General features: G+C 46.0%; 1 protein-coding gene across 2 annotated transcripts in view; it reads left to right on the plus strand.

The window, feature by feature from the left end:
* The window catches only part of GALNT18 (polypeptide N-acetylgalactosaminyltransferase 18), a 351,559-nt gene that overhangs the window by 268,413 nt on the left and 63,522 nt on the right, over positions 1-19,624 (plus strand). Inside the window, exon 7 of one of the 2 annotated variants that reach the window (XM_055282415.2) lies at positions 13,396-13,581. The exons of the other annotated variant lie outside the window; for it this stretch is intronic. Coding sequence (XP_055138390.1) covers positions 13,396-13,581 — 186 coding nt within the window. The remainder of the gene's footprint in view (positions 1-13,395; positions 13,582-19,624) is intronic. 2 annotated transcript variants of the gene reach the window in all.

Raw genomic sequence — 19,624 nt, forward strand, 5'->3', positions numbered from 1 at the left:
AAATGGCCCAGGAACACCATTTACTCCTTTAGGTCCTGTCTCTCTCTCTCTCTGTCTGTCTAGTTTGGGAAAGTTCACGAGGCAGGGCTCTGGTCTCTATCCTGGCTTGGAGCACTGAATGGTGGGGTGCTCTATTTTATTCCTCAGGCCTGCTTCAAATGCTGTACATCAGTAGGTGAGGGTCTTGATGACATGCTTAATTTTCACTGCACTAGGATTGTAGTAATATAGAGAAATCATGGACTAGGGGAGAGAAAAGATTAGTAAGACCGTGATTTTAAGACAGATACTTATTTGGGATTTCAGTGTTTCTAAAATCAGGTTGGACCTTATACATTTGGCATATTTAAATAAATAATACATATGTAAATAAATTTTAATTTACTGTCCAAACTAGAAGCTTTTGAGAGTGAAAGGGGGTGCTACTAATAGCAGTGGAACACTAGGTATAAACCAGTATTGTCCCCGGCAAACCAGAACATAATGGTCATTCTACTGAGAATTTTTTGTGCATGTTTAATCACCTCCTTAAATGCCCCATTTCCAATATAGTCATATAGGGAGTTACAGCCTCAGTATACGGATTTGAGGAAGGGGGAGACAATTCAGTCCACAGGAAGTGCTGTAACAGAAAAAACACAGTGTAAGTATCAGAAAGTCAGGGATTTTTTATATTTTGTTCTGTGATAAGATTCCCATCTCCTACAACAAAGACTGGCACATATTAAGTGCTCAGTAAATAATCGCTGAACTGCATTCAAGCAGAGGAGGGACATGCTCTGATGTATAATTTTAAAAAGTGGATTGGAGGGCAATACGGATTGAAGGGCAGCATGACAACACAGAAAGACCGGGGAAGAGGCTCTGGATGGAGATGCCCACACAAAAATAATAGGGACTTGGACCAGGATGTTGGCTGTGCAGTTGGAGAGAAGTGATTAAATTCAAGCTATATTTAGGAGCTAGAACTGTCTGCTTTTGCTGATGTATTGGATGTGGAGAGGGAGGAAGAAGACATTGCTACAGATGAATTACAGGTTACAGGCTTCGGCTATTAGATGGATGAGGGGCAGACTAAGGGACAGATGGGGAGGCAGGGAAGAAAATCAGGAACTTCGTTTTGGACATGGTAAGCTTGAGATGCCTGAGACACATGAGAGTGAAGGTGAGACGTAGGCACTTGGGTATATAAATCTTGAACTCAGAGGAATGTAGTGTGTTTTCTCCTGCCCTGAAAAGCTGTGGTATAGCAATAATGAATCTTATAATCGATGGGATATGATAGTGATAATAATTATAGCTAATACTTAGGGGGCTCTAAACTTCTTCCAGGTGATGAAATAAACTGTTTCTGTGTATTACGTCATTTAATTCACACAACTATCTTTGGAATGTATCACTTTTATCTCCATTTCATAGACAAGGAAACTGAGTGTTGGAAGGTGACGTGAATTGCCTAAAGTCACCAGTTCAGCAAATGGGAAATGTAGGACTTGACACCAAGACTGTTTGGCCCCAGAGGCTATGCTCTGAACCATAATGACTTCCTGTCTTCCAAAAGGCAGGCTCTTGGATCCATATCTTACCGTGCTTCTAAATTATCCCGTGACCCTGAACCTTAGTTTGCTCACCTGGGAAATGATGGAAGGTCCTGGTTAGGTTCCCTTCAGTTCTACTGTATTGCAGTATGCTGATCTCTTTTGTAAATCTGTATTAAATGAGAGTTTGCTATCGGTGACTTTCAGAGACGACACCAGTGATGATGCCCATGCTGATGATTTATTCTGATGTCTACGAAAAGGGCAAATCCTTTAAGAGAAGACGTAGCATACCAGCGTTTATAATCTGAGTTTCATTTGATTAAGAGGGGAAGCTCTTTAGAACAAATATCATTTCTGAGTGAGAGAATGTTCAGCATCTCAGCCTCATTTGTATCATTTGATAAAAGGGCCCCACTGAGCCAAGTGTGGGGATGATGCTTGAGCCAGACATATAGACACCAGACATTCCTCTGATGTCTGCTCCCAGGCTTGGCCACGTTGCCTCCCACCAACCCCATCTCAATGACACATCCATTACCTGTCACCAGTTGGCTCCATGGTGCTGGGAATGACAGAGTGTATCTACCCTGGATTTCAGAAAGGACCCTCCTGGCTTATCATGGCAACACCCTTTGGACACTGGTTTAAAGAGTCCTTCTTTGGGCCAGTGTCATCCTTTTTGGGGCATCTAGTATGGACGGCCAATTTGAATCTGACTGGGATGTGCTAATGAGCCATTCATATGTGTGGGATTTGTTTCTGATTCGATTAAGCTTCAGAGAGAGGAAAGAAACAGCCACTGATTAGAGACATAAAAAAAGAAATATTTTAAATGAGTAAATGTTTCATCTTCATATAGCAAAGTATAAATTAAACATGGTCCAGGAGATGCGCTTTGAATAGCAGCTGGATAGCACAAGCACGTCCACAAGGAGATGGTGCCTCACAGCAATTGAAAGGGACTTAACCCCCACAAAAGGGCTCTGAACATGCTGAGTAGATAGATGAGCCCAGTCAGCTGATAAAAATGACTCTCAGATTAGGGATGGGAAAGTTTTTATTTGGAATTTACAAAATTGCTCCCCAATCCCTATGACATTTAAGCTCATTGTCATTCTCTGGCAGCACCAGTGACAGTAATGGGGGCTAGAGATCTTATTTCAAAATAAAGAAGTGATTACAGTAGATAGCACAGGTGTCAATGGGACCCTGATTTGGAACTTGCTAATACTTCTGTCTCTGAGTTTGGGGCTTCTATAGGGTTTTGGTTCCATACATATGCCTGGACTTGAACTAGCTTACCTTCCCAGCCTTGTGCATTGGGAAGCTGTGAGGGTCAGCTCCTTCTAGATTTTGTGTCCCCTGACAAGGGTTGGAAGAGTGTGGCTGCAGCCCTGGCCTCACCAGCTAGCTCCCTCTTGCATAAGTGGAGTTGCCACAGGGCTTCTGTCTGTGGCTTTCCAAGGAACCTGGAACTGTATGTCATCTTCAAGCCTGGACCTTTCCTCTACCACCCTGGCTAGCTTCACCCTTGGTTTTCTGCCCTCTGCTCTGGTTCTGAGTTTGAACCAAACTCTCATGGCAGCCCGATGTGCAGGAGTCCTAATGCCCTGCCTGCCCCTTGCAGCTCCCTCTCTCACCCCTTGGGGCTAGATCTGCTCCCTGCATCCTCAGCCTCTAGTGGAGTCTTGCTTTGAATGGACTCATCAGCTGGAATTGGGAAGTGGTCACCTTCCAGACACTCCATCTCCCTATGCCTGGAGCTTTCTCCTATGAGCCCCACACAATAGATTGAACCTCTGGCAACTGGTGCCTGCAGGGACCATGCCTCTTTGGTCACCTTGCCTCTTTACATACTGGCAGCATCACAGACTGAAACAGCAGCTCTCAGAACTGCTGGAAATAGAGGTTACCCAGGAAATGTCCTATTTTGCTTACACAGTCCCCTGAAGGCTGGCTGGGAGGTTCTCCTGGGCAGCTTTTCTCCAAGTAGTGACTTGGGGACTCTGATTGCTTCTCTTGTGGGTTCAGCATCTTTGAACTTCAAGTTCACCCTGGCTTAAACATCCAGCAGATGGTGGGGTGGGGAGTAGAAGTGCACCTAAGGAGACACACTGGACAGTCACCCACCTTGCCCAGGAAGTGGCAGAGGCCATGTCCTCTCTCATGTCATCGGTTTGCACCCTCCTGACTGCAAGGGGTGCAGGGAAACGTGGAGGAGCACCCAGGTGTCAGTGAGCAATAGGGGTCTCTGCCACAGCTTTGGAGACCACCCTACTCCTGGCTCAGTTTCCCAACCCCTGTATGTCAGAGCCTGATGTCTTCCTTTTTCCAACTTGTCTTGAGTCCCATCTGGCCTGAGTTTGAACAATAGTAATCAGGCCTGTTGGCTGATATGAGATTTGAGGTAACCACGAATAAGCCCTTCTTGGTCAGAACCACTAAAGATATCTTCTAGTCTCAATGACCACACGTTTGCAAAGCAGTCCTCCTGGAATGTCCTTCCCTGAACTCCTGTGGCCCAATCATTATAGGCAGAGCGTTGGGGTCCAAGGAAAAGCCAGGCCCTCTGTATGGGATGGGCTAGTTTGCTGAAAATGACACATTACTGTTGCCCCTCTAACTTGACACTGGGTTTCCTGTGGGTAAGCAGCTGTTTCAGCAAATCCCAGATTCCTGCAAAACAGTCTTTTAAGTTTTTCTTCATGGAAAGCTTCCAGACATTCCAGCCTAGCTTGTCTCTCCTTGGAATTCTGCCCAATGAATCCTGCTGCCTCTGATAGTTATGAGGGATCCCTTTCAAACAGAGGAACTGCTTCAAGTGTTTGTTGGGGCTAACCCAAATGTTCAGACCCTTTTGGGGACACCTTCCAAGAAAAAGCATCATTTTTTTTTTTTTTTCCAAGCAGCAATTCCACACAGAGGACTCTTCGGAAGTGTTTATTGCAAGAAGAGGGCTTGGGAAACCATATCCTCAGGGAGTGTTTTTCTGCGGGCTCTGATGAAAGGAATAAGCATTGTCAGATATTTTAAATGTTCCCTTACACTTTAAAATAACTAAATATGTACCCCAGGAAACCTGGGAGAGCACCAAGTAAAGTGCACTGAGGATAACGCAGAACTAAAGCCCAGCTCTGGTTCCTTCATTCGTGCAATTTATATTTTTTGAGCACCTCTCATGTGCCAGCACTGTTTAGGCACCAGAAATGTCTTGATGAGGACAAAGTTAACATGAGCCTTCTCTCAGAGTTCGGTATTGCGGGCGCATAAACAAGAAAAAACCTCTGTCTCACTAGTAATTGGGAGGTTGCAAATTAAAACTGCAGTGAGGGAGAATTTCATGCCCATCAGATTGGCAAAAATTTTAAAGTTGGACAATGTCAAATGTTGGCAAGGATAGGAAGCAATATGAGCCTCATCCATGCTGGTGGGAGTATAATGTGATCCACATTATTTGGAACAGTGTCACTTTTCCTAGGAAAGTTGAACGTGTGTATATAACCTATGCTCCAGAAATTTCACTGTGAGATAAATACATGGAGGCGTGCCCACTCTCGTGTGCCAGGAGACACATACAAGCGTGTTCCGAGGAGCACCATCTATAATACTGGAAACAAGACTGTCGACCAACAAAAGAGAGCATAAATAAATTACTGCATATTTATACAATGGAACACTATGATAATGAAAATAAATGAAGCAAGAAGCAAGTTGCAGGATGTGTACAATCTGGTTCCATTTATATAGCATTCACAAACAGGCAAAACTAAACAATGTGCAGTGTAGGTTTATGGCAAGGAAATTATTAACAAAATTCAGGATAATAGGTTACCTCTCGGGGTAAGGAAAAGCACTCAGAGGTTTCTAAGCTACTGCCAAAGCATTGCTTCTTAAGCAGGGTGGCAGGTCAACAACTGGTGGCAGGTCAACAGTTGTTCCTTGTACTATGTGTCTTTAAGCCGCACACACACACACAGAGTTATCACACATACTGTGCAAGAGGACTTACAGGTGATACAGGAATGCATAGCCAAGGCATGAGCCAAAACTAGGGCAGCCAGGGAAGGTAGGTGGGAATTAGCAAGGGAAATAAGTGTATACGTGGTGGGGTCATGGGAATTTCCAGTAAAGAGAATGGCAGAAAGAGGGGACAGAAACCCAAGAATGTGATCCACCTATGTCCATGGCATAAGTGGATGTAACTAGATAGCATGAGAGATGAGGCTTCAGGAAATAGACAGGGCCAGTTCTCAGAGATCTTGCAAACCATGTTAAGGAATGTGCACTTATCTGGAGACTAAAGGTTGCCAGCGTGGGAGTGACATTGTCTTCGTCCTGGCTGCTCTGTTGCACGCCCTGACCCCTGACTTGCTGATGGCCTCTGGCTTTTGTGTTGACCTTGTCCAGATTCGACCTCTCTTCCTTTTTTTTTTTTTTTTTTTCGTTTTCTGAGGCAAAGTCTTCCTCTTGTCGCCCAGGCTGGAGTGCAATGGTGCGATCTTGGCTCACTGCAACCTCCGCCTCCTGGGTTCAAGCGATTCTCCTGCCTGAGCCTACCGAGTAGCTGGGATTACAGGCACCCATCACCACGCCCAGCTAATTTTGGCATTTTTAGTAGAGATACGGTTTCACCATGTTGGCCAGGTTGGTCTCGAACTCCTGACCTCAGGTGATCCACCTGCCTCTGCCTCCCAAAGTGCTGGGATTACAGGCGTGAGCCACCATGCCTGGCCCTCTCTTCTCTTTCTTATTCCCATGCAGAGCCAGGATAGAGTGAGGTGAGTGAAATGCCCAGGGTACAAAATTGGAGGATGCCTGGAGCATCAGTGTCCTGCCCAGCCCTATTGTTTGCCTACATCTCTGACCGTTCGGCCACTCTGTGAGTGACTTTCTGGTCTTCTGCCAGCTCTCCCCAGGCCTCAGCCTCAGCCTGCATCCACCTCATCTTCCTCCCCATGGCCTGCTGGTTTTGGCTTTTCACTCTTGTCTCTGCTTTTGCAGCCAAGTTAGGTGAGACAGTTACACGTAAAAAGATAATTAACCACTTGAGCCAAGAAATAAGGACCACATGAGTCGTACATGTCAAGTTCCAAGAGTTTGGAGGAGCTGGGCCAGGCCGGCTTTGGATGGATGTGAAGAGCAGGAAGGAGGCTTTCTGGGCTAAGAGAACCGTGGGAACAGTTTGCCAAGAGCAAAGAGCTCGTTAAAAGTCATAAGAAGATGAAAGCTGGAGAGTATCTGGGATCTGATCTTGTGGATGTGGCTATGGAGTACAAGGTTGAAGTGCCACCAACCGCGGTCCCTTACCCATGGTAACCGTAATGAATAAATTGTGGCATGTTTCTCCACTGAGACTGGAGAGAGCCTCAGAATTCTTCCCAACACAGTGCTTCGGCAGGATATTATCAAGCAAATGGATTTCACACAGGAGTGTAAACTCATTTGCCATCCCTGTCATAGACTATGGAGCGGTCATGACTCTCAGAGTAGAAAAGATGATCAAACTACATCCCGTTGCTTTGTCTAGTATGTGTCCCTATTTTAACCCAATTTACAACTCTTAGTTGTGTCTCAAGTACTGGGCATCATTTGAGGCACTGGCTAGAAAATGCAAAATCACAGAATACAAAAAGTAGAGGGGATCTAAGACAACATTGAGTCCAGCTCCCCCATTTGGCAGCTGGGAAAAATTGAGGCTTGGGAGCAGGAGGCTTGTTTGTGTGAGTGGCCAATACAAGATGTAACCCTGACCTTGTACCAGTGGGTCCTCAGCCTGGGAAAAGAAAGTGATCTGAGCCTCCCTGAGAACCCACTACATGCCCGCCTTTGCTTGTGGGAGCTTGTCATATACAGCATCTCTTTTAAACCTGGGGAATCATTATCCCCAAGAAAAAGCTGACGTCCAAAGACAGGTCCAAGTCAAAGACTAATATATGACACAGCCAGGACTTAAACCCTTTCCACCAGCCCCTAAGACTTCCATGCTTTCTTGTGGTTCTGGGTGGGTGTTTCAATCTTCTTCAGAAGCGATAACAGGACTAGGGTTTTCTGGGAAGGGCCGGTGGTGAGTGTGATTTTGCTCTGCCCCAGGTAACTTTACAATCCGCTTTAGGTTCTTGGCCACATGTGGGAGGTGGTCCCAGCAGCTCCTCTGTAGGCATATCTGAGCATTTCGTGAGGTTGGAAGCTTTCTCTCCAGTGAGTTCATGGTTCCACAAGAGGAAACTGCCTGCTATCGCCTGTGCTCATTTGATGACTTCCTAGGTTTTACGACATTAATTTAAGCTCTGCAGCCCAAGTAACTCTCTTTGGTTGCAGCAGTATGCACTTAAATGTCAGAGCTTTGCTGAAAAACCACTTGAGTTTGAAGAAAGTCATTGTGTTCAGTAAAATCTAGCCACATTTTATGTTTATTGCCTTTATTAGGGCATCCCGCTGAGCTAGTTAAAACCATGCCTCTATAGTCAGTGAAAGCCCAGGACTCTCAGATTACTGGATTCACTCATTCAAATAATAGTTATTGAATATAGACTAAGTGGCAGGTGCTGATGTATACAGTGGTAAACACACAGACACGATCCCGTTTCCATGGCACTTATAGTCCAGTGAAGGGAGACACACATTTAAAGAATAAATACAGAAGTAAAAGTATTTTGAGTAAGTGTTATGAAGACAAAGGCAGGGCACTAAAGGTATTCAGAGGGGATCTAATTTACACTGGGCAAATCAAAAGAGGTCGTATTTGAGCTGGATCATAAGTTGGGGAGAAATTATTCAGGACGTGCGATAGCAGGTGCAAAGGCACAGAGACAGGAAAGAACTTAGTGTAGTCGAGAAATATGTTGCTCAGTGCCCATCAGAAGCCTCAGGACCCAGCCTTGTGCTGATGTGCCGTCAGGTGTGTCCAGTGCCTGCAGGACTCAGCACATGCCTTCACCATCGTATGTGGAAATTAGGTTCTACATCTTGGTGGTTGCTTCCTGTGCCCTGTTCCCTGTGACCACACCTGCCTTCTCTGTTTCCACCCCTTGGTGTTCATTTCTCAGGCACCCCTTTGGTACCCAGCTACCTGCCTTCTCTCTCTAGGCATCTCTACCCACCAGAGCCCATAATGCCACATCATCCCTGTACCCACACCTCATCCCCTGTCCAGCTGCCCTGCTTCAACAGCCCAGGCCTTCCTGTGTATATCCTCCCTCTGATTTGGGGCTTGCTCTATCGTGCCAATTGCAAATTGGACATTTAATGTGCCAGGCCCAGCTCTCTTTCTCTCCCTTATCCCCTGCCCCTCCCAATCCTCCATAGAAGCTCCATGATGTCATTCTCCATGAGTTCCAAATGCTGGACTCCATGAGTTCCTTTCCTATCCTTTGTCTACCATCCCAGAGGGCCTCTGAGATGCGCTGTGGGTATGACTTTTGAAATTCTCTCTGGGTCAAGCCATTGGTCAGCGGAGCCACTAATCTCCCAGGAGTTGGCCAGCACAGGCTTTCTCTTGTTTGCTTCAGTGCCATTGGGCAGGGTCCAGAAGTGGCAGGGTAAACATGCTGAGTCCACATCTTCTGGCTGCAAAGCCCAGATGCTGCCAAGAACCAAATGCCGTGGCCAAGGCAAAAGCTGTTACCCTCTCCATAGATGAGTGCCCTTTCATAGAAAGGAGGGGACTGGAGATGTTGACCAGTGCTCCCTGTCTCTGAGAAGGGAGCCTTGTGCACCCCTCTGCTGGGCTGGGCATTTGGGAAGAACCCTGTCTTCTGTGGCCTGTTTGCTCCCCAAAGGTGGGTGTACAGTTCAAATAGCAGCAACGTAATAATTATCATGAAATAATAATAGGCACTCACACAGACTGAGGGCCTCCAGTATCCTGAGCACTTCAGCAGGGGCTTCCTGAGCCCACAGCCCGGTGTGGTAACCATTGTCAGGGGTGTTTGTTAGACAAGAGGTTACGTAGCCCAACACCACTCCCACAAGCACTCGGTGAGGCCAGAATGGCCTGTCCCCATGTCCAGGGTGTCTTTGCTTCCTTGACCGCCATCCACGTAGTGCTCGCACTGAAGTAGGCTCAATGTTAAACACTTATCCACAGTGCATCCCTTCACCCACAGGGCAGAAATGAGGCTTAGGAGGGAAGTAACCTGCCAAAGGTGACACAGCAGCAGGTGGCAGAGGACAAATGTGAATCCAGTTCCCACAGACTCCAAAGCTGTGCTTTCAAGTGCGACATGCTACTCCCACCTGGCCCAGATGCCCCACCTCCCCTGGAAACCCAGGATCTCTTAGCACCTTTTAGCATGTGTCTAAGGGACAATTTGGTGACAAGCTTGAGAACATTTTGCAAGAGGGAAGGAGGTGATTAAACAGGCAATTGCAATGGTGTTAGATCAGGGAACAAGGCAGGACCGCACAGCACACCAGGTAAACCTAGCGGAAGGGGGCGCAGCAAAGTGACAGTGAACTGAGACTTGGAGGATGAGTCAGGGAGGCAGGCAGGCTTGGGCACGTCATCGCATGTGCAGAAGTCTGAGGAAGGGGAAGAAAAACCCACGTGAGAGGAAGTAAAAAAAATAGTGTGGCTACAGCATAGAGGCTGCAGCATGGAGTGTATTGGGGAGCACAAGGTCAGGGCTGGAGGGGTGGTGGGGGGCAAGCCCAGATCAGGGGCTGTGCCAGGGGCATGGTGCAGGAGAGGGAGTGGTCCAGCTTACACCTTCAATCACTCCAGCTGCTGAGTGGAGAAGAGTTTGGAGAAGGAATACAGGAAGAGGGAGGTCAGGTGTTTGGAGTCTGTGGCAAAGTCCAAATGAGAGATGATGTCGGTGGCCTGGACAAGGGAGGTGGCTGCAGGGGTGGGAAGAGGGGAGTGAATTCAGGTGCTAGACAGTCATGCCGCTCCTTGTACTGTGTCTAAAGGCACGATGAGAGGGGCCGCACCACCATTCTGATTAGAATGATGGCAGATGTGCCCACTCTAAGGTGAAACTGACTCTTTAAGAAGCAGGTCCTGTAATAAAACAGTTTTGTTACGACTCATGCTCTGTGTTGTATTGTTGAAATATGTCAAGCAATAGCCTCTGTTCCAGTGGCAAAAAGAATCATTACCCTGACTCTTTGTGTTGTCAATAACTTCTTCATGGATTCACAAGTTTTCATAGAGAACCTGAGCAAAGTGAATTGGAAATCAGCACCGTCCCCAGAATGTACAGGTCTTGGGAATGGAGGCGCACAGCCTGGGGCCTTCACTGCCACCCTCTCATGATCCTCAGAACCATTCCTGGATGTGGGAACTCCTTTCAAAGCTTGATCATCATGGGGGAAGTGTTGAGCTTCTTTGGGACCAGACAGATCCTTTTGTCTTAAATATCAGCTGTGTGTTTCTTGAGCAAGGGACCTTCCTTTTTTATTACTTTTTTTTATTTATTTTATTATTTTATTTATTTTATTTTTATTTATTTTATTTTATTATTTTATTTTTTATTTATTTTATTACTATTTTTTATTTTTTTATTTTTTGAGACAGGGTCTTACTCTGTTGCCTAGGCTGGAGTGCAGTGTGACACGATCAGGGCTCACTGCAGCTTCCACCTCCTGGGCTCAAGCGATCCTCTTGCCTCAACCCTCCAAGTTCCTGGGACTACAGGCACGTGCCACCATGCCTGGCTAACTTTTTTTGAAATTTTCAGCAGAGATGAGGTCTCACCATGTTACCCAAGTTGGTCTCAAAATCCTGAGCTCAAGTGATCTACCCACCTCAGCCTCCCAAAGTGTTGGGATTACATGCATGAGCCACTGCGCCTGGCAAGGGACATTCTTTAGTTTCCACTTTCTCACTTGGAATTGGGCATAATAAGTGCCTCACAGGGTGATTATAAAGATTCTGCTGTTCAGCTTGATAGTAATAGCTAAGAATGACCACGTGCTTATTACGCACCAGGCATTTTTTAAGCACGTTGCATGTAATTGCTTTAATTTTCTCAGTGACCTTCTGAGATAGGTACTCATGATCCCCATGGAGAGGAGGAAACAGAAGCACAATGAGATCAAGTGGCTTGCCCAAGGTCACATAGCAGGCATGGAGCAGAGCCAGGATGTGAACCTGAGTAGTCTTATGGCCAGCCCTGCTCATAACCTACCCACCATGTTTTGCTGCCTTCCTGAATGTACAGTCCAGTGCCTGGCACATAGGAGATGCTCAATGAGGATGTTAGTTTCCTTTCTATTGGTCCTAAGTTATACACTCAAGGCAAAACAAGCTTAAGTGAGTAATAAATCAGTAAGCCACCTTCCAACTCCAACAGCCTAGAGCCTATAGGGGCCAACTGGTGTGACATGGATGGGTGAAAGGGAAAGCATTCCCTTCCTAACTCACACAGGGAAAATAAGCTAAATCCAAATCTGGCTTTATCCCAGACTTATTGTTGTTGATGGGTACATGTTATATATCTGAACTTCATCTACCAAGTTCATGGTGATGTTGACAGTATCTGGCAAGTAATATCTACTGTCCACCAGGAGATCTCGATTACTTTCCCTCAGAAGCCACGTTCATCAGCTCTAACCAGGTATTTCAGATTCACCTGAAATTCAGTAAATGTCAGCCATTTATACATTGATTGATTGAATGATGAAGCATCAATCATTTATTTATTTATTCAGCAAGTACTTACAAAGTACTTCTATGTACTTGGCCTTTTGTTAGGTGAGTGAGTGAGATATAGGTTTTGCCCTCCAGGAATATACCGTCAGTGATTAAGGCTGACCTATAAGCAGGTAAGTTGTGATATCAAGGTCTGTGGGGGCCAGAGGAGGGAGAAATTGCCTCTACTCTGAAAATCGAGCAAAGACTCCACAATGTTGGGGCCATATAATCAAGGTCTTTTTTTAAAAAAAATTTTTTTAATGTTTTAGATACAGGATCTCACTATGTTGCCCAGGCTTGTCTCAAACTCCTGGGCTCAAGCGATTCTCCCACCTTAGCCTCCCAAAGTGCTGAGATTACAGGTGTGAGCCACTGTGCCCAGCCTGATCAAGGTCTTGAGAGGTGAATTTTTTCAGCTGAAGAAGGAGTTGGGGGCAGGGGGGCATTCTAAAATTACCAGCAGAATGGACCAAAGCCTAGAAGCACAAAAGAGTGCATGTTCAGGAACATTGAAAGGTCAGGGTGGCTGGAAAGATTGTAGCAAGAGCTTTGAGATGCTGCCCATTAACACTTAGAACACAAAGGTTTATCTTTCAAAATCTAATTGCATTCGGATCAATCTCCTATTCACCAAGGTTGCTAAGAAGTTTAATATCATTTCTTTCTTTGCAGTGCTCTCCCTCAGATTCAGTCAGAACCCAGATCCTGGGAAAGATGCAGTGGAAGAAGGGTTTCTGGTGACACCCTTCTCTGTGGTGATCACTAATTCTTGTCCAGGCCCATGTGGTCCATTTGAAGAGGATGTCTCTGCTGAGAGTCTTGCTGTGTTCTCTATGTCAAGCACTGCTGCAGACTATCATCAAGGGTTTTGTTAACTTCTCCCCCAAGTGCAAGGAGAATTCAGATCTTTGGAACAAAATGTCTGGTCTCTTTTTTTGGTGGGGTAGGGCTCACAGGTGGAGGGAAAAAAGTGCATTCATTTTTTTTGTTGGTAAATCCACAGCAATAAGAACCAATATATGAATTAATGACTCCATAGCCATCCTGCTGCTATAGGAGTAGAAATCAGGTATGGCCTACTCCCTCACAGAGAGTGATGTGGGGAGTCAAGGTGAAGGGGCTGAATTTCTTCCTGCTCGTGCCAAGTGGCTGCCTGAGGCCTGATGTAGAAAGGCAGAGCCAGGCAGGCTCTGACAAGTGGCTCCATGTCTTCTGCAGGTATGGCAGTGTGGCGGGAGTGTGGAGGTCCTGCCCTGCTCACGGATTGCCCACATTGAGCGAGCCCACAAGCCCTACACAGAGGACCTCACCGCCCATGTCCGCAGGAACGCTCTCAGGGTGGCTGAAGTCTGGATGGATGAATTTAAAAGCCACGTCTACATGGCATGGAACATACCCCAGGAGGTAGGGATCTCCAGTAGGGATGAGTTTCTCGGGGATTGGTGGAAAAGAAAAAAAGCAAGATATGGGACCGAACCCTTCTTCCTATGGGTCAGCCAGAGTCCTGTTTGCCATGCAAGAATGGACTCTCAACCCCAAAACATATTATTTGCTGAAGAAAAGGGGCCGTGAGGCTCTAAGCCATTTCTTATCCTGCTACCCTAATCCCTGGTCAGCATGCTTGACGAGGACTTCTCTCTGGATCTTAGTGTCCTAATTTTAAATGAGAAAGTTGGACAGGTAGCTCAAGTTTCCTTCATCCTCCCAGGTCCTCAGCTTCTCTGACATTAGATGTTTCATGGTCCTGGATTACAAATATACTAGTAACTACAAAAGTTTACAAAAAGCATCTTAATCTTCCTATAGATTAGGTTCAAACTTCTCCATTGAACCTTTGACCAGAGTTATAAAGATCCATATGCCTTTCGGATTTCTTGAGCCACATGGATGGGGACGGGGGCACACCTACAGGGACCCTCACTAGGAGATGGGAGTTATTCTGGGCAGTTTTTAGACAGTGTTTAACCTTCACAGAGCCTCATCATTGCCTGCCACTGTCCTCTATCCCTCTAGTGACCTGTACTTAAGAAATGCCAGAGAAAAAGCAATGTTTCTCTGGTAGTTTTGTTTAGCCCTGCCATGTGTCAAGGTGAAACATGTGGAAATGACCTTGGACTACTGAGTTGAGGGAACCCAGCTCTACTACTGAGTTGAGAGATGCCAGCCACATGATTCCAACCCACTTGCCAGCCTGTCTGCCTGGAGTTCATTGCTAGTGTTGCATTCTGTGTGAGACAGAGCTATCAGAGCTATTGACTACGTGACCTCATTCTTTCCTCCCAATGCCATGGCAATCCCCTTTGGAGTCCTTTAGGAAGCCTCTAATGGGGAAATGATTGATCTTCACTCAAAGTGATCATGTGAAAGCCCTGTTACCTAAACTCTACACCAAGCTAATGTTGCTCTGGTTAAATGATTGAGAAAGTTGACTGGTTCATGGGTGGGAGCTTTTAGCCCATCTCCCAGCCACACCACCACCGTAGGAGAGGAGAACTTGAGTTGGGTTGCATACTCCCACAATCAGTGAGGTTTCAGCAGTTGGGAGCAAGAATGAGGAGTGGAGACATATCAGCCAGAGTGCAGCCAACTCTAATGTACCAGCCGGGGATTGCATTCCTGACAGTAAGAGTGTTTCTGGGGAACTGCAGTACCTTCTGGACTCATCGTCAGGATTGAATCATTGTATTCTGCATGGGGCGCCAAGCCCTGTGGTAGGTGTCCTGTGATGGCAAAATATTAAGAACACTTGGAAACTCCCCAGGAGCTCACCAGTGAGGCATAGCAGGTCCCCAGGCTCTGCTTAGGAGTGGTGAGTGAGCATACTCTTACTGCCTTCTCTCTGTACCCCAGAGCTGCAAACCTTCTAGCCCTCTACCCCTAGCAGCTGACAGGTGTTGAAATGCCCAGCAACCCAATGAATGGTAGAGAACTGAGTGAGTGAAAATAACTGAAAAATGATGAAATTCAGTGTCTGTCTGCGACTCCTCAAGGTGATAGTTCAAATCAAATGGGTAGGGGGAAGTGAACACAAGACAGGTGAGAGGTGGAATTGCCCAGGATAAAGCCTTAGGTGAAGAAGGAAAGAATCAGTGTGTTTCCTAAAATAATTCTCTTTCCTCTCCTGTTCCCTGTGTCCAAATGTCCTCTCCTTCCTCTTATCAAACTTGTACAGAGTCAATATTTCTTCAGCTCCCAATGCTTCTCCCAAGCTATATCCTGATACTTCATCAAGACTGCTTTGTCAAGGTCAACATGGGCCTCCCAACTGCCTAATTTAATGGACATTTTAAGATCTTTAACCTATAGGATTTCACCTTTTCCTTGAACCTCTGTAGTTCCTTGGGTCCATGATTCCACACCCTGGAATCTCATCTCTCTCCAATTATTCCTAACTTTTCAAGGGCTCCTCTTACCTTCACTGGGTGCTTACATGCTCCGTGGGGGATCCATCCTTGGCAGACTGCTCTCATTATTCCCCATCTCCCTGGGTAATATCATCTACTCTTGCATTGGACTCCCACCCATATGCTGCCTCTGAATTAATATCTCTACCCCTGACTTCTGCCTTCACTTTCAGACTCACATCTCCAACTGCCAGCTGAACATCTCCTCTTGGCCATTCCCACAGGCACTCAGACTGAATCTGACCAGCTAAACCCACCTTCTTCCTCCAGATCTGCTCCTGTTCTCATTCTGTCTCAGTGCATGGTGCCACCATCTTCCAGACACATGAGTTTGAAAATGACATCATCCTTCAATCTTCCTCTCTCTCAATGCCCTGTCTCAGTCAATCACAAGCCCTCCTTCCCACCCCGACCTCCTCTCATGTCTGCATTCAGGCACTGTTTTTTTCTCTGCCACAAGCTTCAGCTGATTTTCCTGGCTCAAATCTTTATCTCCTTCAAATCTATCCTCTACAATACCCGAAGTTATCTTTAAAACACTCACAACAACCATGCCATTGCCCTGCTTAAAATCTTTAAATGAGGCCAGGCTCAGTGGCTCATGCCTGTAATGCCAGCAATTTGGGAGGCTGAGGCAGGTGGATCACTTGGGGTCAGGAGTTCAAGAACAGCCTGGCCAACATGGTAAAACCCCATCTCTACTAAAAATACAAAAATTAGCCAGGCTTGGTGGCATGTGACTGTAATCCCAGCTACTCAGGAGGCTGAGGCAAGAGAATCATTTTAACCTGGGAGGCAGAGTTTCCAGTGAGCCGAGATCATGCCACTGCACTCACTCCAGCCTGGGCAACAGAGCAAGACTCTGTCTCAAAGAAAAAAAAAAAAAAATTTAAATGACTCCTGTTATGTACAAAATTAAGCACAAAGCCCAGTGTTTGGCATGGCATCAAAGGTTCCCATGCTTTCTCCTCTGCCTGTATTTTAACCCCACTGCCCACCACTCCCTGTTTTGAAGTCTGCATACACTGAGTGGACTATGGGAACTGCCCATTACACACCGTCCATGCCATGCTGTTTCTCACGACTCGGTGCTTGCTCATCCTGCTTTGAATTCCCTACCCTCTACCTCTTTCTGTATGACCACCCCTACTAAATCTTCTCCATTCTTTGAGACTCAGCTCCAGGGGTCCCTCCTCTAGAAAGCCAGCTCCAACTGGGGAAAGAGCTCCCCCTCCTAAATATCTCTCTGTCATTGCATGACCAGCCTGTGAAAGAGTGTTCTGTTATGTAAAAGTCTCCCTCTCATTAGAACAGTGGCTTTCAAATCTGGCTGAACTTCAAAATCGGTTGGGTTCCACCCCCACAGATTACCACTTATTTGGTTTGGAAGGGGCCCCTGGGATCTGTTTTTTGGGAAAGTTCTTCAGAACCACTGAGAAGCACCACAATACACCATGGGCTCTCTGAGGACAGACTGCTTTATTGATTTTTGTGTCATTATATCTAGCACAAGGCAGGGCGCATGGTAAGAGCTTGGTGATGCCTTGCTAATGCTTATTAATGAGTGAGTTTGCTGGCAGTGTGAGTAATCCCCCTCTGCCTTGGTTAGTGACTCCTAAAAGCAGATCTTCAGACCAACTGCATCAGAATTGCTTGGAAAACTTTTAAAAAGATACCCATCTGGGTCTCATCCTCAGAGAGGATTTTGAGCGGTAGGTGCCAATCTATAAAAAGCCCTCCAGATGAGAGTTTAGGATGGCCAGGTTTGGGTAACACCCATTTAGCTAGTCCTTCTCATTTTTCCAAACTCACAAGTGTTGCTTACTCCAGGAAGCCATCTTTGACTGTTAACCTCCTCCTTTGCCCCCAATCCTGGCCTCCACAAAATGTAAGAAGAATGAGGCCCCTCTTCTATTCTCTCTTTCACTTTCTCTTCCTTTCCATGCCTCACACTTATTCACAAAGAGTGTGTTTACTTGTCTGAAACTCCCAGACTCTCCTGTCAGGCCAAGAATGTGACGTATTCCTATTTGTATACACAGTGTTTAGGATATTGTCTGACACATGATAAGCAGGTGCTTGGTAAAGGTCAGTTGGAAAAGAAGGAGGATGCATGGATGCTATATGCTTCATATGGTTTCCCTAGGAGGTTTACCAGCTGCCCCTGAGATAGCGATGCCCCAATCCCTTTCCCTCATCTGCAAGCACATCTGTTCCCAATTTACTTAACCTTTCGTCTACAGCATCCCAGCTGCAAATATGGAGCTGGAGCCCTTCAACCCTGCCCAGGTGGCTGCCTTGAGAATTAAATAAGTTAATACATGTAAAGACTTTGATCAGTGCTTGGCACACAGCGCTAGATAAGTGTTAACTCTTTTTGGTGATGTGATTGTTTATGCCCTGTACTTTCCTTCCACAGTTTAATAATGCTCACGCTGGGCAGACATCCTCTGCTTGTTGCCTTCTAAGCTGGGGCCTCCTCAGAGCTGTGTGCTGAGCAGAACTGGCCCTCTCACCTGCTCCCTTAGCAGGTCCAGTCCCCAGCTTTTGAAAGTCCGAAGAGCCTCCACCTCTTGCATCCTGCTACTTTAATTGAAAATCAGTTTGTTTGTCAATAAACAGAAAGTCAGTCCGCAGCAAAACATCAATATTTTCTTAAGCAGGGTTCAGGAGCTCTAGACTGCTTCTCTTGCTGAAAGACAGGCTGAGTGCCAGGGATGGCTTGTCATTTGCTTCAGTGATAGCCCTCCTTTAAGTCTGGCTACAAGGAATTTTGTGACTATGTGGCTGCAATACTGGGCACTTTTTATGTGGCTAAGTTAATATATTTGTTTCCTAGGGCTATGGTAACAAATTGCCATGGACTTGGTGGCTTCAAACAACAGAAATTTATTCTCTCCCAGTTCTGGAAGCCAGAAGTCTAACATCCAGGTGCCAGCAGAGCTGTGCTCCCTCCAGCATCTAGAGGGGAGAGTCCTTCCTTGCCTTGGCCAGCTTCTGGTGGCCCTGAGGGGTCCCCGGTTGTGGATGTATCACCTTAGTCTCAGCCTCTGTCTTCACACGGCCTTCTCCTCTTTGTCTCTATGTGTGTCCAGACCACTCTTTTTTCCTCTTATAAAGACATCAGTCATTTTAGTCATATATAGTCACGTACAGTCATAATTTAGGCAAGCCCTAAATGCAGGATGATTCACTTTGAGATCCTGAATTAATTATATCTGCAAAGACCCTCGTCCCAAATAAAGTCCCATTCAGAGGTTCTGGGTAGACATGAATTTTAGAGGAGGCCACATTTCAACTCGCTACACCAAGTATTGGGCAAAAGAGGAAGATGCATTTATTGTTTTCTAATAGGGGCCAAGGTGACCTTCTCAGAGAAGGTTTACTTTCTTCTCAATGTATGCCTCCTGCTTTGAAGATAGGTTTGATGAAATTTACAGTAAACACACAGTGCAGATATGCTGAACTATTAAAACGGAAAAGCAAAAGTCAATTAATACACAGGAAGGGGAAGGGGACTTGATATTCAGAAAGATAAGCTGAACAAAGGGCTAGTTCTTGAGCTTCCTAGCAGGAGATGGCCACCTGGTGGATTGTATCTCTCTCATCTTTTACTCGATCGTATGGAGGGAGGCAAACTTTGCCCTGTTCCTAAGTGCAGAAAGAAACTTTTCCTATGGGAACCCAGAAGTTTAGGAAAACACAGAGACCTTTGTGAGACAGGTTCTTCTAGTGGCTCCCTATAAAACAGACACAATGTTAAATTTAGTCACATAAAGGCAATTATAACATGAAGGGAGAAGGAATGAATGGGTTCTGGGACACAGTTTTCTGATGTAAGGATAAAGTACCGTGGAGTGTAAAGGGTTAATACTTAATGAATGCTTTGGGGTCAGAATGGAAGGTAGATTACATCTATTGCCAGTTCCTGTGTTCACCACTTCATAAATATTTTCTCCACCCAGCAATGTAGTTCATGCTCAGTGCTAGGCCTGGGGGCACAGAGGTAAGTCTGATGGAAGTTTCCTGACCTTAAGGAGCCA

The sequence above is a fragment of the Symphalangus syndactylus genome, chromosome 6 (assembly GCF_028878055.3).
Source record: "Symphalangus syndactylus isolate Jambi chromosome 6, NHGRI_mSymSyn1-v2.1_pri, whole genome shotgun sequence".
NCBI classification, from domain to species: domain Eukaryota; kingdom Metazoa; phylum Chordata; class Mammalia; order Primates; family Hylobatidae; genus Symphalangus; species Symphalangus syndactylus.